The sequence below is a fragment of the Moschus berezovskii genome, chromosome 6 (genome assembly GCF_049115385.1).
Source record: "Moschus berezovskii isolate FMDL1 chromosome 6, NW_MosBer_1.0, whole genome shotgun sequence".
In the NCBI taxonomy this organism is placed as follows: Eukaryota; Metazoa; Chordata; class Mammalia; order Artiodactyla; family Moschidae; genus Moschus; species Moschus berezovskii.
In genome coordinates, this window is record NC_142465.1 from 25,104,329 (window position 1) to 25,126,233 (window position 21,905).

Genomic DNA, 21,905 nt, shown 5'->3' on the forward strand with positions numbered 1-21,905 from the left:
AACAGTCACTCTCAAAAAGAATAAGAAAGGATACACTACAGTTTCATGACTCCTAATTTCTAGTCAGTCATGTTCTATCCTGTTTCCAGCTTGATAGATTCAAGAAAATAAAATTAAGCACTCATTCAAGCACTGTCATGTATATGTTAATTTATTCCTATCAAGCATTTCCTGATGTTTGAGAATCTACCAAGTATAAGGCACTTTTTGGAGTGGAGGGCCAAAAGATAAATTATCACCATGCTTTTCTTCTGGTAGGGAAAGTAGATATTTATTTTTATATAACAATCTAATTACATTTTGTTTGTTTGTTTTTATTTTTTTACTTTTTGGCCATGCTGTGTAGCATGTGAGATTTTAGTTCCAAGACTAGGGATTGAACTCTTGCCCCCTGCTTTGGAAGCACAGTCTTAACCACTGGACCACCAGGGAAGTCCCAGAAAGTAGATATTTAAATCGATAATTAAAGGTAATGAATAATTATCATCTATTTAAATGTAATTAATTGATTATTGTAGTCATCAAGGCAAATATTCAGATTACAGTGAAAACATGGAAGTAGACAAGCTACAGAAATTGCCTGAAAACCATCTTCAGACTAAGTCAAGGGTTAACTGAATCTTGAGTGTTACAGTATAGCTGCTACAGGGCTTCCTTTTATTAAGACTGGATTGCAAATTGAGTTAATTCTCCTTTGTGCCTATTTTCAAAGAAATATATAATTTTCCAGCTACTCTTTTGAAGGAGAAAATTAAGATTAGAGAGTCTTCTGCATTTCCTCTTTCATCCAGGAAATTGATATTCTGGCTAACCTATTCCCATCCTGTCCTCTGGAGCCAGGAATGATATTCCAGAGGAGAATGTATCACAGCTGCAGTCTGACCAAATGCCTTGATCCCACACAGCTGCCTCCTTCTCCCCTCTGGGACTAAGAAGGAAACCAGGGATATGTTAGTTGTCAGTCAGATCAAGGAGACAGATGCTTCCTTTGGCCTTCTCTGACTCCTCTCTTCCTCCTCCTTCTCTTTAACCCCTTGAGTCAGGGGCTTTGGTTATCTGGATCATACCTGAGCATTCCTCTTGCTGCATCTGAGATCTCTCTTCCTCTATTCCTACCCCAAACTACTTTAGGCAACCAGTGGGCATGCTCCGTGCACAGCCTCTTGCTTGTACCACATCTTAGAGATACCCTTTCGATGCATCTGAAACTCTGAATGAGTGTTATCCCACATCCCTGCTGATGTTAAGCTAGATATAAACTATGAAAGCAACTAAGCTTCCAGCATTCTCTCTGACCCTTGACAAAGAGAACTAATTTATTCTTCCAAGATGATTTCATGGAAGAAGTCTCATGGTTCATTTACCTCATACATAAGATTTGCTTCTAAAAAACCAGTTTCCTTTTAGATGCTGTGGCATCTAAGTCCCAAGCAGTAACCACTGACAAAATTTTCCTAACTGAAGCTAAATGATTTTAAAAAGAAGGTCCATCTAGTCAAGGCTATGGTTTTTCCCGTGGTCATGTATGGATGTGAGAGTTGGACTGTGAAGAAAGCTGATGGCTGAAGAATCGATGCTTTTGAACTGTGGTGCTGGAGAAGACTCTTGAGAGTCCCTTGGACTGCAAGGAGATCCAACCAGTCCATTCTAAAGGAGATCAATCCTGGGTGTTCATTGGAAGGACTGATGCTAAAACTGAAACTCCAATACTTTGGCCACCTCATGCGACGAGTTGACTCACTGGAAAAGACTCTGATGCTGGGAGGGATTGGGGACAGGAGGAGAAGGGGACGACAGAGAATGAGATGGCTGAATGGCATCACCGACTCGATGGACATGAGTTTGAGTGAACTCTGGGAGTTGGTGATGGACAGGGAGGCCTGGCGTGCTGTGATTCATGGGGTCGCGGAGAGTCGGACACGACTGAGCTACTGAACTGAACTGAATGCAATTTAAAGGGCTGTACATTTTCCTGAGATTTTAGACAAGTAAAATATTATTTGCATTATGAGGTACATATTAAGACCATTAGTTATTCATAATGCTTTTGCCTGGAAAAATAAAATGTTCCACCTTCTGGCCTCTTCTTTAGAGGGCTAACTATATAGGTTGTGAATCATTTATGATTATAAAATAGCCAAACACTTTATTGTTCTCTACTCAACCAAACCAATTTAGTTCAAAGGAATAGTCTTTGGAGAATATTATTTTGATAATTATATTAATTTGATAATTATACAATTTTCTAATTTTTGCCTATTTATATTTGGATGTGATATGGCTTTCTTTGAGGGGGGAGGGGAGAAAAGGTGCTATTTTGTATCCAGCTTGACAAGCCATATACTTAGTGTTTCTTAATTTCATATAAAAATAAAGACCATTATGAGAAATAGCCTCATGCTTTTAGCTTACTTAAGTAGTAAACTGGACATAACAATTACTATGAAAAATATTTTATATAAATATTTTCTATTCTTACCTAATGAAGTAAGAGATATTCCCAATGATCCAGTGAGGAGACAGGCTTGAGAGTTTCAAAGTTATAGGTCTCAGTCTCCACGTTAGTCAGTCGTGTCCAACTCTTTGCGACCCCGTGGACTGTAGCCCACCAGGCTCCTCTGTCCATGGGATTCTCCAGGCAAGAATGCTGGAGTGGGTTACCATTTCCTTCTCCAGCGGATCTTCCCGACCCAGGGATCGAAGCCGGGTCTCCTATATTGCAGGCAGATTCGTTACTGTCTGAGCCACCATAAATGGTAAAGTAGAACTTGAGTTCAGAGATGCTTAACTGCATAACCCAAGATCTTTCCACGATCAGTGTTTTTAAGGGTATTTCAAATCTTTTGAAAGTTGTTTATAATAAAAATTTTAATAAACAGTGCTTTAATTTAGAAGAATAGTCAAAACGCAATACTTATGCTTATTTGACCAGTTAGGGCTGATCTGTCTTTAATAAATGAGATGAAAGTACCAAATAATGCTTCTTGGTGACACTCGATCCAAAGATGAATGGCTGGGCCAAAGAGTACATAAGTAAGGGAACTGTCTTCCCTTAAGGTACTAGGTACGTAAAATAAAGCATCTTTTCAAAAGATCTGACAAGAATGAGTTACATTGTGGGTTTATTATTTTAAGGAAATCCATAGGTTTCTGAAGTTGCTAACCCTACATTTATTTTTATATTGATTTTTTATAAATGCTATAATCATGAGTGAATTTTTATGCCTTAAGAGGATAGATAATGAAAAGAATATATGTGTCTCATAAAATTATGGTTCAAATTACAAGTTAAATACAAGTTCAACCAACTTGATTGATTGGTCAATATCAATGGAGAATTCATAACTTTCTTAGGCTAAAATATATGTTTACTTTTTCAATTCCCCATGCTCTAGAAAAACATATGATAATACTATTCAGATAAGTCAGAACTAGGAACTAAAATAGTTAACAGGTCTTCTTAAACACTTCAAGCTTCCCATGAGCTGATTATTCATTTTTAATTTCACAGTTTTTACATCTCAGCTTTGAAAGAACTGTTTAAAGATATGTTGTTTAACTTTGTCAGAAATACTTCTTACTGCAAAATAATCAGACATTTTAATAAGAAATGTTTGCTTACATTAAACACTGTTTGGATAATAAGATGACAAAGCACTATTGTCCTTCAACACTGAAGCTCCTCCCTGTTCATTAAAAGCTCTGGTAAAAATAATCCTTAAAAAAAACATTAATTGTTTATATGATAAGCATTCACATTTCTTATCCCAAAGTGCACTGCATTTTTACTTTGCTTACCAACTGAAGAACAGCAAATGATAATAATTCAAGCTTCATGTTCAGTTTACTAGAGAACTTTAAAAATAAACTGCATTGCCTTTATTTTAGGCTTCCCAGGTGGCGCTAGTGGTAAAGAACCCACTTGACAATGCAAGATCCCTGGGTCCAGAAGATCCCCTGGAGGAGGGCATGGCAACCCATTTCAGTATTCTTGCCTGGAGAATCCCATGGACACAGGAGCCTGGTAGGCTACAGTCCATAGGGTTTCAAAGAGTTGAACACTACTGAAGTGACTTAGCACACATGCTTTTACTGTGAATGAGATCGTCCACTTCTTCTTTGCTTTTTCCTATTCTTCTTTCATCTTTTACTCCACGTAATCATCGCACAGGAAAAACCTATTGAACCTCTACTATGGGTCAGGTACTTCACACAGATAGTAGGATCTTTAAGACTGTGATTTATTTGCAGACGAAAATGTTAAGACTCTGAACAGCTTACCATGAACATAAAGGGAGCAGAGGCCATGTTGTAGTTGAAAATGTGAATACAGTGTTTTCTTTAAAGGCAAGTGGACTGCTTTTCCTTTTTTAAAAATGTATTTTCTGTTGTAGAAATACCTGACCAATTTTTTAAACATATATTTAACTATTCATCTGTGAAATTAAAAAAATAAAAAGTAACTTGTAAGAGACTATTCATTGCTTATTGGAACTCAGGGCTCCTCTTCAAACATGGTTCCCCAAAATGAATCATTATTTCAATCTTAGCTACTTCTTCTGTAAATAAGATCAGTAAGCCCAAAGGAATAATGTATTCTCTGGGATCTTGGAGAAAACGATAACATGGAAAACTTTCTCACTTAAAAACAACACAAAATAAAAAAAACGATCTCAAGGACAACCAAGAAACTGTATCACAAAACAGCCACATCAATGACTTGATGTTTCCTAGAACTGAACTGAACTGAAGGTTACATTTTTCTGTTTAGTTTTGAACAATAGGCTTGGGAAATTTTCATGATAGAAAATTAATAAACTGTCCCAATGCTTTCATCAGAGTCAAGCTTTATGATTTATTTATCAAGAAAGCAAAGTAAAACTATATGGAAAAAAATGAAACTTCAGTGAAGTGACTGGACCCATCTTCCTTAAAAATATCAACTCTATTGTTGATAATATATGTAGTGAAGGGTAATATGGATCCTTTTAAACTTGTCCTCAGGCAAAGTGAGATTTAATTTTTGTCACACTTCTCAGGAACCCAGCCATTTTTGCAACATTTGAAAAATTTTACTACTAGTATATCCATCACATGTTTATTCTCTTCTTTAGATATTTTGTCTAAACCAGTTATGAAGATAATCTCTAGATGCTATAAAAGTCTCTGTAGAATTTGGTAGTAATCTAATCCCCTTTGTCTCGAATATACAATTCAAAAAAGGAAAATCATCACCAGTAGAATAACAGACCCACAAGAACTGGGACCATATTTGTCTTCCTCATTGCTTTTTCCCCAGGGCCCAAAACATATCTGACCCATTATAAGATCTCAGAATATCTGCTGAATGAATGAGTAATTAATTAATCTAACGGTATTATCGTGTAACCTTTTAAAAATCTCCCTTTACATTTTTCATTTGGGTTTAAATGGCTATACAGTACGTGTTAGCATCGAAGAATCTAGCTCAAAGTGCTTGCATTTCAGCAGCTGTTACTATTTAAGATGCTTCATGTTTTCCTGGGTTCTTGAATGTGTGTATTCCAGCTCTAGGAGTTAGTGGCAAATTTTCCTGCAAAATACCCCTGGAAAGCATATTCTGAATAGCTATAGGATTTCCAAAGTAAATACTCTACAAAGCTACGGGGTTTATTCTATAAGGAAGTGCTCCATGGCAGAATCATTCCGTGAGGTTTTTTCCCTTTTTTTTCTTTCCAGTAAGAAAACGAACCAAAAGAAAAGAGGAATGTGAGTCAGCTGCCATGTAAGCTAAATTCATTCCCCTTTGGCCCATCTGCTGGGGCTCCAAGCTCTCTGGAGATTTATCTTCTGAGTAGATGGCTCTTGGAATTCCCAGGCCAAATTTTTCTTGAAAGATAATAAATCAAAATGCATTTGCAGTGTTAGGCTAAAGATATAGGCTTCATGATCATATTGAACATTTATACCATGACATAGTTATAAAGATTTTCTCTGAAACTTCCTAAAGAATATAAACAGCTAGATTACAAAATTCCAAAGGCAGAGGCAAAACTAAGACCCAGGGATTATGAGAGTATTTTGGTACTTGAAAGATAAATTTTTGTTCTAAAAGTTTACTGGTTTTGCTTTTGATAACACTGCATACTTTCAGTTTTGTTCAAACCCTGCTATCTGGGCTAAGCCAAGAGTAGAGAGATCACCCAGGTTTTCTTAATACCTAAGATTTCATGGGAGCAAATCACAGACTAAAAATAATCACCTTGGAATCATAGAATACTAGATATTGTTTGTTCAAAATTTTATTTTACATAAGGGGAGCCATGAAGCTCAGAAAAACATATTTTTAGTGATTTGTCCAAGATTGCAAACTGATGCTTCTCTGACTTAAAAAAAGAATCAAGTCCCCTAACTTCTAAAGTTACCTCTTTCACTCCTACTCTGCTTCCCTTTCTCCTCATTAGGTGGCACTGTCTCTCACATTTGGAATTGCAGAAATTAAAACTGAAAATGCTGCACTCCCAGGGAACCCATTGCCATGAATTAAGCTGACAAGGTAGATAGAGAGCCGGCACCCCACTCACCCAGATCAGAGCACTGGACAACTCGCAGATGGCACTGACAACGGAAGGGGCAGACTGGGCCCATAGGCTCTAATTCAGGAGCTTCGTGAAAGCGCTCTTCCGGGCCTATCCCAGAAGCCTCGTCTTCCAGCATAAAGTCAAATAAGCCTTTCTGTTGAAACGGTCCAGCCCAGGAAACTTGTGCAACCAAGAGGAAGATGATAGTTGCCTTCATGATTTCTCGCGTGTACTTTCACAACCAAGAAACCTGGGAAATAAGCAGAAAGTTTAGAAGAGTAGCCTTGCCTAGTGTAAGTGTTATGTAAGTGGAGTGCACACAGAAAAAAGCATTAAAAAGTAATATTTTATGTCCTGTTAGGAGCAGAACATTAGAAACATATTTGGAAGGTAATAAGGTTCAGTAGAGATGAACTTGCACTGTTTACTTATGAAGAAAAATTGAAATAGTATTTGAATCACTTCGTTGAATTTGGAGTCTGAATTAAGACCACAGATTATATAGTCAACCTGCAAAACTGTTGCGATGATAAATCACGTTGGAATTTTCAATGCTCACTCAACACAAGCCGTGCCACAGTTAAACAAGTTTTGTCTGTACACGTGAGAGTTCTCCAAATTCTGCTCAGAAATATCTCTGGAAGCCAATCTGATTTCTCCATCCCACTGTATGTATTCCAGTCCAGACCCTTCTCATCACTCCCTGAGCAAGAGCTTTCAAATAGTCTCAGCCTTGAATATTTCTTCCACTCCAGGCCATCTTCCACTCTGCTGCCCAAGTCATCTTCTAAAAATTCAATTTCATTGTATTAATTTGCTACTGCAAATCCTTTGCTGACTTCTCACAGCTTGCCAATAAGGTCTCCATCCCCTTTGTCATATATAAGACGATGCACGATTTGACACCAACTGATAATAAGCCATATTTCTCTCCATTTTCTCTCTACTCCCAGTCCCCACCTCAACCTTGACACTCAACGCTAATCACCATTTAAAATACCTACCTTGTGAGAGTGTTGTAAAGGCTCAATGAGATAACAGGCTTCCCCTGTGTATTATCTGGCGCATCCAGGCAGGATGCTGCGTTCTCCTTCTGTGCTCCCAAGGCACGTTGCTTACCTCTTTTAAAGAACTTATCACATTATATTGTAATTTGTTTTGCGTGCTTGGTCTGCCCCCCCACTCGAAGATGTACTCCTTCAGGGCGTGTCTTATTATCCTTTGTTCTGTACCGGGGCCTTGCACAATATTTTGCCCATAAATGACTCAGTTGACCGTCAATTTGTTGATAATACAAGTTATTCAATTTTTTCTAAGCAACCAAGTTTGATTTTTTAAACTATGGTTATCTTTGTTTCAATATCAAATTTCTAGCATAAGAAAGCTATCAAATTGAAAACCTGAACTTGGTATAAGCTTGATTCAGTTTTTAACGTAAATCTCTGGGATAGTTTCTCAAATGAATCCTTTTTAAGGACTGTGTAAACCAGTAAACACATATGGAAAATCCTGATTTGTATATGACATATGCTATCTGATTTTACCAATAAGATTATTTTGTAAACAAATTGACAAACAAAAATATGATTTCAACACAACTATACCGTTTTTATCCATTCATTTAGGAAGCCCTTCTGGATATATATACATCTCTGTTATTGAGTTGGTTGTTTAGACGGCTGAAGTGAACTAAATGAATCTGAATAACAAAATCTTAATAAATCTGAATAATGAAAAGTAGTTGATCATGGAGAGAACAGTCTATTTTGAGTTATTGTATTTTCAAACTCCATTAAAACTGCTCAAAATATTCCCCATTGTAGATATTATCTTTAGTCTCATCATCTTTAATTATGTTATTTCCAGTCACTATCCAAATGATAGCAATACAGAAAAGATAAAGTCTTCATATGTGCTAACCTTAATATATATTCTGGAAATGTTTGCCTAGATCCACTAGAGGGGAAACAAATGTTTTAAAATTCCTTACACTTTTATTCTTAGTTTATATTTATCACTGAAGCACGTCACAGGCAGCACATATGCAATACAGGCTAGTGACTTTAAAATAATACCACGAAGGTTACTATTCACACTGCCCCTTTAAATTCAGTATCAGATTCTCTCTGGAAACCCATTCCCACCAGTTACTGCGTTGCCTTTTAAAGGAGACCCTATTGTTTTGGCAGGGTTCCCTTGGACTGGATCTCAGGGAGTGGTTTTCTGTCTGTTTCACATTAAAATGCAATGTTTATGGTTTACCACAAGTTTGCTAGCCTTGCATATTTCATGTCTTGCAATTTTTGAGAAAAATGAAGCAAACTAATTGCAGATTTAATAAATAGCAATGAGAAATTAATGCAGATGTCTGTTTCTGATCTTTTCTCCAGAAAAAGAAATGCCTGGTTCACTAATCCAAAAAACAGAATATTAAACATTAGCTCAGGGGAATATTTATCATTTACATTTGTTTACTCTTGTTAAAATGGTGCAAATTCTCTACACAATATTCTTTTTGGTTGAATCTGAACTCAGATAGACAGTTTTTAGCTTCCATTACTTATCATTTTCTTCTGTGTGTGTGTGGGTGGGTGGGTGGATGTGTGTGCCTTTTAACCCTGAATGTCCTGGGGAAAAATAATATGGCCAGGTATTTTGCACAAATTCCTTCATGAAATAACTTCTTTTAGATTAGTATCATAATACTGAAAACACAGCATCTTAAAATAATTAATGTAGGCTAGTGACAGTGATAGTTTCTTTATCATTTCCTTCCTTTCTTAATAAATCAGGAAAACAAACAAACCTATAGCAGTAGTCCATGTAGACATCAAGGAGACTGTTATTGAGATGATATACTATTAAAATTTCATTTCAACTGTTTTAAGTATTCTCAAAATGTATGCCTATTTCCTAAATGCTAATTGCTAAGAAGTCACTACTTCACTAAAGTTCATTGCCATAATTTAATGTGTTCTATCAAAAATAATAATTTTAGGTTTCTTAAACGACCATTATACCATTCAGATCAACATTTGTATGATGTCATTTATGCCTTTGGTGTGAATTTCAAAGTTAAAATTTAAACCTCAGGAGATAAGTGAAGCTATAAATGCAGAGCAAATTAAACCCCCCAGCACTGGGTGAATTAAAAACCTCAATAATAATAGAAATAAGTTAAAAGTAAACAGCAAAACAGTATCCATCTATCAATAAGGGGTACTATAGGAGGCATCTGATGCTTTTTCTGGTCAAAATAGCAATTCGAAGAAAAAGCCGCAGGTATTTATATCACTGGGAACCCACTTAATCAGTGGTCATCATGTTACCCTGTTTTGAAATTAGAAAGAAAAATAACCCACACTTTCATTCTATAGTGACTGTATCTTATGATAAAATTTCATTTGCAGCAAAAATTCTGGCAGAGTCTCTTCTTTACACTTTAGTAACTATGTAGCTAACTGTGAAATCATCTTAGTTAGGTCCTTAATAATCAGCATAAATATAGTCAGTGTTCGTTTTCACCTCTCTGGTGACAGTTTCTATTATTTTCTAAGTTGTAGAAATATACACTAGACTTCTATAACTAATCACCAAAGTTCACTTCTCTGAAGTTTAAAAGTTCTTAGCATATAGAAGAATTCAGGAGGAGAATAAACTCTTAAATATACAATCTAACATGCCAGTCTAGAATACTTTTCTATAAACATTCCCTAAACATTTAATTAGTAAAAACACAAAATATATCAATAAAGAGAGTCACAGTGTTAGGTTACAGTTTCTCTAAGAAATATCTTTGCAAAGAACAGAGAGAAAGAACTAAAACAATGCATTACAACCATTTTACCAGATAGTTTCTGTTTTCAAGCAGTACTTGTTTAAAACACTGCATAAACATTACTAAAAGTTCAGTACACATTTTTTTTCTCTTTTTCTCTCACCAAATAATTCCTCTTTACTTAACTTGATCAAAGTTTTATTAGTCTGTAGCAGAGTTCAGGACAATTATTGAAAACCATACCTTTTAATCCGGGGATTTGCCACAGGAGCCCTCAAAGCTGAGATGTAATTACACTAAATATTCAGCCCAAGCAAAAGAGTTTGCAGGTGTGGAAAGGAGGAGGGGGAAGGTGCTGCTCTGTGACTGTCACTAGGTTGCAAACCTCCTGCTTCTACTCCATAGCACAGTTAAAAAATAAGGTTTCCCTCAATGAACACAATCCCGCTGACACCCACATTAGATCATATGGTAATGATATGTCTCTTGTATTGTAGCCAGAAACTTTATCGGCCTTTTTTTCTCCCCATTTAAATGCTTTATTCCTTTTGCATCTGCTTAAAATTCTAAACTGCTTCTGTAATATAGTAGTGGAGCAACTTGACTTGGAATTTGTTTCATTGTGTCGATTCATTTCCCTGAAATTGTAACTAAAGGGTTTATTTCCCCACCCCCAACCCTATTCCTTTATCCACTCTTTCTAGTCTTCATGAGTCACATTTATCATACTTCCGAAATGACAGTTTGTTTGCTGTTTTTTTTTGCTTTCAGGATGTGTAAGTCTGGCAAATGGAATGAAATTATTTTAAGTGTGGGCTATGAAAATAAATGAGTACTCATTCGGATTCTTACTTGCCTTGGGCTATTTGTGCAAATTCAAAAATTCAAATACTATGCTATGGAGGTCTACTATATATCTTGAACATATTTCTAAAGTTCCCTGGAAGAAAGCCATGATTTTATATGAAAAGCACATCATTTATTACTTTCCTTACTTATAGTTTAAAACCTTTCTTGTTGTCTACCAGTTGTGTGTGTGTTTTTTTTAAATAAAGCACATAGATACTAAAAGATGATCACAATTTAATTTAACCTGTATATGAAAAATTTTATTTTCGTAGGCTACATTTTTATGTAATCCAGAACTTTGAAAAGGCAATAAAGTCTATGGCTCTTTCCAAATTCAGTAAATAGAAAAAAGAAAGTGCAAACACAAGGAAAGATATTTATTTAGCCAGTGAAAGCTTTTTTGAGTTTTTGTAATTCCCTTGCTGGATGCTGTCAGTTCTCTGTGTCTCTATGTTTTGACTTGTATCTTTATGCCCTGGCCCCTAGGCTGTTACCAGGTGGAAACTTGAAATCAACATCTGTGAAACATGAGAGGATAACCCTTCCATTTCCACCCTCCCTTCTCTAGCCATCTAAGTACACAATTCTACAGTAAATATACTTTGCCTTGATGAAACTTGAAGGGATTAAATTTTTAAGTGTGTTACCTAAAGAAGAGTGGGTAGGGCTATTATCACATGATACTTTGCCTTATTTTCCAAGCCCAGTAATGTTAACACCTTACCCCACTCTTCTCCTTGGCATTTAATAACCCCATGTCTGGTTAGTCTGATGATTTAGAAGAAGGCAAATATTTTCCCTGGACATTGGTGCAAAATCTATGATCCCCTTGGTGGTGATTTAGTCACTAAAGTGGTATCAGACTCTTGCAGCCCCATGGACTGTAGCTCACGAGGCTCCTCTGTCCATGGGACTCTCCAGGCAAGAAGACTGGAGTGGGTTGCCATTTCCTTCTCCAAGGGATCTTTCTGACCCAGGAATCGAACCCAGGTCTCCTGCATTGCAGGCAGATTCTTTACCAGCTGAATGGCAAGGGAAGCCCTATGGTCCTCTCACCTGGAATCAGTCATTTTTTTCCTCTTGAACTCCTCTTACATTTATCATTCTTATAGCATGCAATCATGTGTTCTTATTAGGGTTATTTATGTGCATCTCTCATCTCAAGGAATAAAGCACATCCTCTTCATATTTGTGTCCCCACGACCAGCACAAAGTAAATTCTCAAGAAACGCTTCATGAATGACTATAACAGGAAGACAGATCATTGACTAAGGATGATTATTGTTTTGCCCAGGTCTGGTTCACTCTTTATCAAAACCCAATCTGGGCTTCCCTGGTGGCTTGGTGGTCAAGAATCCACTTGCCACTGTAGAAGACACAGGTTGCATCCCTGGTCCAGGAAGATCCCACATACTGGGGAAGACCTAAGTCCACGTTACAACTACTGAGCCTGTGCTCTGGATCCCTGAACCGTAACTACTGAGCCCCCGAGCAGTAACTGCAGAAGCCTGTGCGCCTGGCGCCTGTTCTGGGCAACAACAGAAGAGATCACAGTGAGAAGCCCACATGCCAGGACAGAGAGTAGCCCCCGGCCACTCGCTGCAACTGGAGAAGGCCCATGCGCAGCCCCAAAATCAATCAATAAAAATAAAAATTAAAGAAAAGAACAAAAGAAACAATCTACTGTAGTACTACAAGGTAGATGATGAATAACAGCAGCAGTTGTTACCAGAGACATAGGTAAAAGGGGAAAGAGAAGGGGAATAGGGTATTAAAGAAAAAGAAGAAGAATTAGAACAGGAGAAGACACGTTATCTTGATATGCTGCTGCTGCTAAGTCACTTCAGTCGTGTCCGACTCTGTGTGACCCCATAGACGGAAGCCCACCAGGCTCCCCCTTCCCTGGGATTCTCCAGGCAAGAACACTGGAGTGGGTTGCCATTTCCTTCTTAATTTTATAAAGCAGAACCGTTTTAGCTAAGTTTCACATCCAGTTTCTTCCCTCTGATAGTAAGCTGTATGAACTCAGCACATTCAACCTCTCTGAGTTCCCATATCTGTAAAATAGGTTAAAAGTATTACCTAATTCATAATGTTGAAATAAAGATGGAATAAGGCAAAGGTTTAAGTCATGTAATTGAGAGCATGGCTGTTACCCCAGGAAATTAAGCTTCCTGTAAATGTTAGCTTTGATTGTATTCTGATATATATCATAGCAATCGTTTAAGTTGGGCAAGGGAAATCATTTTACTGAGGTCCAATGACCTGCCCAAGCTCACAAAGCTAGTAAGAAGCATAACAGGAGTGAATATCCCAGTATTCTAGTACCTAATCTACTTTACTGTTACTATACTTCATTTTAAGAAGCTCAAACTCTTAAGCTATAGAAAATTAATAATAAAAAATTTTGAGTAATATGTCTTTGTAGACTTGTTTAAAAACTGTGACCAGGTTTTACAATTCTTTTTAAACTTTATCTTTGTGGAGGAACAAATATTTCTATCTTTTAAGTTTTAGTAAGACCCTCACCACTGTAAGGACTTTACTGAATGTTAGTTTATTTCAGATTTGTGCCTTTAATCAGATGTTAAATTACATCTGTTGTCATACCTATTTTTAGATAGAAGAAATTGAGTTACAAAAAGTCACACATAGCAAGTCATAAAGATGCCATAGGGACCACTGTCAAAATCTAGGTCTCTTGCAATCAAATGGGAAATGAAACAATTTTGAGGCAAGAAGCCATGCATGTGCGGAGAAGGCTGAAACTTATCCTGGCTTGGAATGTTTGGGGGTAGGGTTCACTGAAACCTTGGCTGCTGTTATAGATATTTGAAATATTCAGATTCAGAGCAGATACCACATCTGCTGTAAAAACCACTTAAACAGTGATTTCTGCTGACAACTCACTAGTTAACTGGGTGACTATATTCTGCATGTTGTCAAAGTTCATTTCAAGGCTAGTCACTCTTCCCCACCGACATCAAACACAATCGGTCTCAACTGTACCTGCACACTAAGATGTGAAGAATGCCAGAGCTTTGAAAGGTCTCCTTTTGACATCCTTTATTTTCGAAGAGGTCTGGAAGCAAGTGATTATCTTCACAAACCTGTGACTGGTTTATTCTTAGACTGACTCTTCAAAAGTAAGGTCAGCAGCTGGAATGGGTGTCTGGCTCTTTATTAGCCACCCTAGACAGTTTTTCTTCTTTAGCCAAGAAAGAAAGCTAAGGTGGAATTCAGGCCAGCCTAGCATGCAGGATGGACTGGAACATTTCTTCTTTCTTCCCCATATTACTCGACTCCGCTACCCTATCACCATTGTGTTTCGTGTCCCTGTGCCTTGTATATGAGTAAATTAACCTCTCTGCATTTCAGGTTTTTAATCTATAAAATATATCTAACCTTAGTACTACCTACCTTATAGGTTTGTTGTGAGGTTTAAAAATAAAAAAACACTAATACATCAAGCATTTAGAGCTGCATCTGACATATCTCAAATAATTTGTAAGTGTTCGTCATTGCTTCTGCTGTGGCCACTCCTGGGGGCGTGGTTGTTAACAAACCTTTCCTTGGACATACCAGTTTGGTGATTGGATCACATCCCTGTCTTAGCCCACAGATGTTATCTGCCTAGCAACTCAAGAAATCCTATAAATGATATGATATGATAAATGATATAGCTGGAAAAACAGGGACTTTTCAGTTACATAAGCTTGGGTTTAAACCTCTACTTGTAAAAAACTGTCTAGTTTTCTTCTTCTAACCCTAAAAGGCATGACATTTTGCTGAGTTCCAAAACTTGACAAAATCCATTCGTAGGACTCTATAAGGATCCAGAGATTCCAGGTAAAGAATCTCTTTGGTACATATACACAATGGAGTATTTCTCAGCCATCAAAAAGAATGCATTTGAATCGGTTTTAATGAGGTGGATGAAATTGGAGCCAATTATACAGAGTGAGATAAGCCAGAAAGAAGAACATCAATACCGTATATTAACGCATATATATGGAATTTAGAAAGATGGTAACCTGAACCCTGTATAAGAGACTGCAAAAGAGACATAGGCATTTAGAACAGTCTTTGGGACTCTGTGGGAGAGGGTGAAGGTGGAATGATTGGAGACAATGGAGTTGTGGCATGTATGTTATCATAAGTCACCAGTCCAGGTTCGACGCAGAAATTTTCCTCTGTTCATTTCTTTGCATTTGTGCTTTTTTAATAAAATTCTTTTTTAGAAATAAAAAAAAAATAAAAATAAAATAAAAAAAAAAAAAGAATCTCTACTCTGAACAATGAAGGCAAAATGGGGATACAGACAAGGACTCGGCAACAGATGAATTAAGATAAAGCTACGGAGATACGTGCTTCTCTTTCACGACAAGGAAGCATTCAGTTGCTTTATTCTCCAACTCCTGAATGTTCAGGAACATTTTTTTTGTCACTTGCAGTCAAGAAATTTATTATTTTTTTATAGTATTGATCAATAAGTTGTACTGGGACACCAAGCCAATATATTAAGTATCTGAATATCTGATGCTAAAGCTGAAACTCAGTACTTTGGCCACCTCATGTGACGAGTTGACTCACTGGAAAAGACTCTGATGCTGGGAAGGATTGGAGGCAGGAGGAGAAGGGGACGACAGAGAATGAGATGGCTGGATGGCATCACCGACTCTGTGGACATGAGTTTGAGTGAACTCCGGGAGTTGGTGATGGACAGGGAGGCCTGACGTGCTGTGATTCATGGGGTCGCGGAGAGTCGGACACAACTGAGCGACTGAACTGAACTGAATGTCTAGTCACCTACTAAATAATCAATGAATCAGCAAATATTGACTGAGAAAGCACTGTGGGAGAAAATGTTGATCCTAGGACCCGTGGAGGATATTAATCAACAGAAAATATAAAGTGAAAGGCATGACCCCAAAGGCCTTTCACTGCAATAAGGAGGTAGGGTATAAGCTATATTATATTATATATACCTATATACATGTTTATATATATGAGATATCGTTTTAGAGTTATATATACACATATATGGGCTTCCCTTGTAGCTCAGCTGGTAAAGAATTTGCCTGCAACGCAAGAGACATGGGTTCAATCCCTGGGTTGGGAAGATGCCCTGGGAGAGGGCATGGCAACCCACTCCAATATTTTTGCCTGGAGAATCCTGTAGACAGAGGAGCCTGGCGGGCTACAGTCCATAGGGTCACAAAGAGTTGGACACGACTGAGAGACTAACGACAGACACATATATAATAACATTTTAGAGTTATATATGTGTACATATATATAAAATAACATTTTAGCATTGCAGTGTCAGAAAAAATATAATATACTATATAATTATAACTCCTGGTGAAAGTAAAGTATGATGTAATTAAAAATAATTATCTTAGCAAGTCAGAAGAGGAATGGGGGAGAGATCACTTTACACATGGGTGGTTAGGTAAGTGTTTATGCAGAATGAGGAACAGTTCGAGCTGAATCTTGAAGGATAAAAAGTGTGAAAGCTGAGAGGCAGCTTTTTAGGCTGGAAGAACAGCACTATCAAAACCTTGGCAATGGGAAAGCAAGAGACAATAAATCAGTCAGTTTGGCTTAAAAGGACTCTCTTCAAAGAAGCTCTGAGCTCTGTTCTCATGCTGGAATATTCAACAACCACCCTGGTATCTGCCATGTGGATGTCACACAGTAAATGAATGTTCCATGTTTGTGCTAATAACTAAAGGCAGATAAGGGAAGAGATGAGGGCAGAGTCTGACTGCGACAGGACTTGAAAGTCTCCCTTGGGGCACTTATTTATTCATCCATTTGTTCAGCAAATATTCATTTGATGATTACTATATGCCAGTTTCCTGTGCTAGCAGCTGGGTGTCATCAAAGGTACTTGAATGAGATAAAGATGATAAAATTTTATTGTAACAGATCAAATCTAGCAAGTGTATGCAGTGTGATGAAACTGGAATCCAGAAACTAGTCAGATGGTTATTGCTTTAGTGTTGAAGCATTATTAATAGTACCTTAGCAACAAGAAAATGAGCTGGCAAAAACTTAGGCCACCGGTCACAAAGCTGATGTGATATATTAAAGATAAATGTTTAAACCATCTATTTTGTGCCAGGCACTGGGTATGTTCTCAAAATTCATTAACTCAACTGAGACTCTTTGATAACCTTATCAGTTAAGCACTATCATAATTAATTTTCATAATCAGTTTTAAAAGCCTGGAACTAGGGCTTGAAGAAGCTCAGTATGTGGCCTTTGTCATGTAAGCAATCCAGCAAAATAGTTAACTTCCTTGCTTGCATCTTTATCTGTAAGAAAAACATTGTTTAAATGGAAAAGACCAGCAGAGATGATTAACTAAAGCTCTTGATGTCTGCAAAAGTCATGAGAAATTAACCATTTTATGTGAGTACAACTTTTAAGGCATTAAGATAATCAGTAGTCTTGATAGTGACTTTAGTGTGAGTAATTATGGAGAAATCATGCAATCTGAAGTATGGAATTCAAAAAAAAAGAAAGGATTTACATCTAACCTTTCACTGTGAATTCTCACATGGGAAACGCCCTTGGGTTGCACTTAGTCTTGCTTCCCACAGAGTGATGGCAGAAAGGTGACATTTTACAGGTGAGACCACCTTTGGAGATGTACCTATCAAAAGTGAGTAGGAACTACCAAAGAAAGAGATAAAAGAAAGACCAGCCCCAAAGAAAGAGATGAAAGAAAGCCCACCTCCTAGCCGTGCTCCTGCCTGCATACTGATTAGTTAACTAGTGCTGCTGGAAATAAGACCAGCTACTGCAAACCCACCAGAGTCTGGCAATGCTGTACTTTCTTTTCAAGCAAAGAAAAACATTCCATGTAGACAAAAGTAAACCCAGCAGAAGATGAGACAGACAACAATAATGTGTAATGCCTGAACTGTGAGTTAAGCACACAGGCCCTGGGGCCAGAATGCTCAGGTCTTGATTCTTGGCTCTGTGATCTCACTGATTATCTGTGTGACCTCATGCAATTTCCCCATTAAGGACCACAGGTTATCACACAACGGTAATGATCACACTTTATTACACAGAAGGGTAAAATGAGTCTGTATTTGCAAAAGGTTTAGAACAGGACATGTCCTATAGGATAAGCTTTGTGAATTTATGTCGAGCAATGCAAATTTCAGAACAAACTGAGAATTTAAGAAATGTTCTCCTTCATCTTGCCTTTTATTCAAGCTCTTTTCTGAACGTTCTGTCCTGTTTAGTTTGGAGCATTCAAATGCAGGTCAGGTCTGTGCAGTGTACTTACTGCAGGGCACCTATTTGGTCTGCAAATATTCTACTTTGAGTTTACCTTGTATCCTAGGAAAAATAAATGCTCCACCACAGGATACAGTCCTCCAGAATTTAAGTAGGCAAATGAATGAAAAGTTTGATTCTAATGTCTGTACTGTAAAATAATGGCTTTGCTCAGAAACTTTTTCTGGTATAATTATAGCCCCTTTAGAATTATTTGACTTGATTCAAGTTATTCTTTCAATAGCAATAATTCATCCCTTGTAATTTGTCTTATTTAGGTTATTTTTAAGTAATTCATGAAATTAATTCTTTGAATCAGATAGATATTAACATGAAAACAAAGTGAACTATGCTCTCCCATTTAAGTCTCATGAGTGCTTTTGTTTTTTTGGAACCAATTCTTTTTTATTTTGAACAAATCCACTTTAACTTCTTGAAGAAATATTATTGTTTAGAAGTAATTTATGTGTCCATTTTTTGGAGATTGATGTCTGAGCATATTATTGATAAAAACAATAAATCACCAATGTGTGAGCTTACTTTAAAATGATTATGAGTCTATGGGGAAAAACAGAAAATGGAGGCATAATCACATTTGGTGCTTCAGGTTTAAATCTTTTTGGAGCTTTCTGTATCAAAAGGTTGGCTTCTTATGAAACATCTTCATTCCTGGAGGCCAGTTTCGATAACTTCTCTGGAACTAGTTAGTGGTCTGAGACAATACAAAATTTAAATAGAAACAGAGTACATAATTCTTCCCATAGGCCAAGAATCATACAAATTGGTTCTATCAAACCAGTTCCTAACGGTTTCCTACCTTCTAAATTATAACATTAGGTGCCTCTCTCAGAAGAGTAAAACCATAGTGAAAACTGCTGAGAGAAAACAGGAAATACTGGGAAGATTTTTGTTTGTTTGTTTTTAATCTATATAGTTGCGAACCTTGGTGGTTGCCAGCTGGCAATTAAAACCTAGTGGCATCAACATTATATTAACAAGTACTTAATGATGCCATGGCAGCTCTGTGGTGTAAAGAGCTTTTTATTTTTTTTTTTGGGGGGGGTGTTTTTACTGTAGTAAAAATATACATCAGTTCAGTTCAGTTCAGTCGTTCAGTCATGTCCGACTTTTTGCAACCCCATGAATCACAGCACGCCAGGCCTCTCTGTCCATCACCAACTCCCGGAGCTCATTCAAACACATGTCCATCGAGTCGGTGATGCCATCCAGCCATCTCATTCTCTGTCATCCCCTTCTCCTCCTGTCCCCAATCCCTCCCAGCATCAGAGTCTTTTCCAGTGAGTCAACTCGTCGTACTAGGTGGCCAAAGTATTGGAGTTTCAGCTTTAGCATCAGTCCTTCCAACGAACACCCAGAATTGATCTCCTTTAGAATAGACTGGTTGAATCTCCTTGCAGTCCAAGGGACTCTCAAGAGTCTTCTCCAGCACCACAGTTCAAAAGCATCAATTCTTCGGCGATCAGCTTTCTTCACAGTCCAACTCTCACATCCATACATGACCACGGGAAAAACCATAGCCTTGACTAGACAGACCTTGGTTGGCAAAGTAATGTCTCTGCTTTTCAATATGCTATCTAGGTTGGTCATAACTTTCCTTCCAAGGAGTAAGTGTCTTTTAATTTCATGGCTGCAATCAGCATCTGCAGTGATTTTGGAGCCCCCAAAAATAAAGTCTGACACTGTTTCCACTGTTTCCCCATCTATTTCTCATGAAGTGATGGGACCAGATGCCATGATCTTCGTTTTCTGATTGTTGAGCTTCAAGCCAAACTTTTCACTCTCCTCTTTCACTTTCATCAAGAGGCTTTTGAGTTCCTCTTCACTTTCTGCCATAAGGGTGGTGTCATCTGCACATGTGAGGTTATTGATATTTCTCCCGGCAATCTTGATTCCAACTTGTGCACTTCTTCCAGCCCAGCGTTCCTCATGATGTACTCTGCATATAAGTTAAATAAACAGGGTGACAGTATACAACCTTGACGTACTCCTTTTCCTATTTGGAACCAGTCTGTTGTTCCATGTCCAGTTCTAACTGTTGCTTCCTGACCTGCATACAGATTTGTCAACAGGCAGGTCAGGTGGTCTGGTATTCCCATCTCTTTCAGAATTTTCCACAGTTTATTGTGATCCACACAGTCAAAGGCTTTGGCATAGTCAATGAAACAGAAATAGATGTTTTTCTGGAACTCTCTTGCTTTCTCCATGATCCAGCGGATGTTGGCAATTTGATCTCTGGTGCCACTGCCTTTTCTAAAACCTGCTTGAACATCTGGGAATTCATGGTACACATATTGCTGAAGCCTGGCTTGGAGAATTTTGAGCATGACTTTACTAGCGTGTGAGATGAGTGCAATTGTGCGGTAGTTTGAGCATTCTTTGGTATTGCCTTTCTTTGGGATTGGAATGAAGACTGACCTTTTCCAGTCCTGTGGCCACTGCTAAGTTTTCCAAATTTCCTGGCGTATTGAGTGTAGCATTTTCACAGCATCATCTTTCAGGATTTGAAATAGCTCAATTGGAATTCCATCACCTCCACTAGCTTTGTTCGTAGTGATGCTCTCTAAGGCCCACTTGACTTCATATTCCAAGATGTCTGGCTCCAGGTCAGTGATCATGCCATTGTGATTATCTTGGTCGTGAAGATCTTTTTTGTACAGTTATTCTGTGTTCTTGCCACCTCTTCTTAATATCTTCTGCTTCTGTTAGGTCCATACCATTTCTGTCAGCATAACATAAATTTTATCATATTTACATTTTAAGTGTTCAACTTAATATCATTAAGTACACTTACAATGTTGTGCAACCATCACTTCTTTCCATTTCCAGAGCTTTTTCCTCGTCTCAAATAGAAACTCTGTACCCATTCAGCTCCACATGTCATTCACCCTTCTGTCTCCAGTAATCTCTGTTTTACTGTCTCCGTGAATCTGCCTATTCCAGATACCTCACATAAGGTGGAAACACAACAAATTTTTAATTTAGGGAAAAAATTAAGCTTTTTAATTTTTTATTTGCTTTTTTTAAAAGTGTATTTAAATGGAGGGAGAGTGGAATGGGAAGAAACTATCAGGGGCACTGAAACAGCTGTAACTGTGTTGCTTCAAGGGGTGGATTACTTCCAGGAAGGTATCCCTGGCCTCAGTCATTACACCTGATAAATGGGCCTGGGAGCTTGCTATGTTTATGTCAAATATGTGATTTGAAGGCAATGTTCAAGCAGGTTTTAGAAAAGGCAGAGGCACCAGAGATCAAATTGCCAACATCCGCTGGATCATGGAGAAAGTAAGAGAGTTCCAGAAAGACATCTATTTCTGCTTCATTGACTATGCCAAAGCCTTTGACTGTGTGGATCACAATAAACTGTGGAAAATTCTGAAAGTGATGGGAATACCAGACCA

At 37.6% G+C, this 21,905-nt stretch overlaps 1 protein-coding gene across 3 annotated transcripts in view; it reads right to left on the reverse strand.

The window, feature by feature from the left end:
• The window catches only part of DCN (decorin), a 40,251-nt gene extending 29,405 nt beyond the window's left edge, over positions 1 to 10,846 (reverse strand). Inside the window, exons 1-2 of one of the 3 annotated variants that reach the window (XM_055394918.2) lie at positions 10,582 to 10,846; positions 6,564 to 6,810 (exon numbers count right to left, since the gene is read on the reverse strand). In XM_055394918.2, the coding sequence (XP_055250893.1) occupies positions 6,564 to 6,777 (214 nt within the window). In that variant the 5' untranslated portion in view covers positions 6,778 to 6,810; positions 10,582 to 10,846. Of the gene's footprint in view, positions 1 to 6,563; positions 6,811 to 7,070; positions 7,095 to 7,564; positions 7,722 to 10,581 lie in introns of those variants that run through there. The other 2 variants (XM_055394917.2, XM_055394919.2) reach the window with 2 other exon arrangements.
• Between the last annotated feature and the right edge of the window lie 11,059 nt (positions 10,847 to 21,905).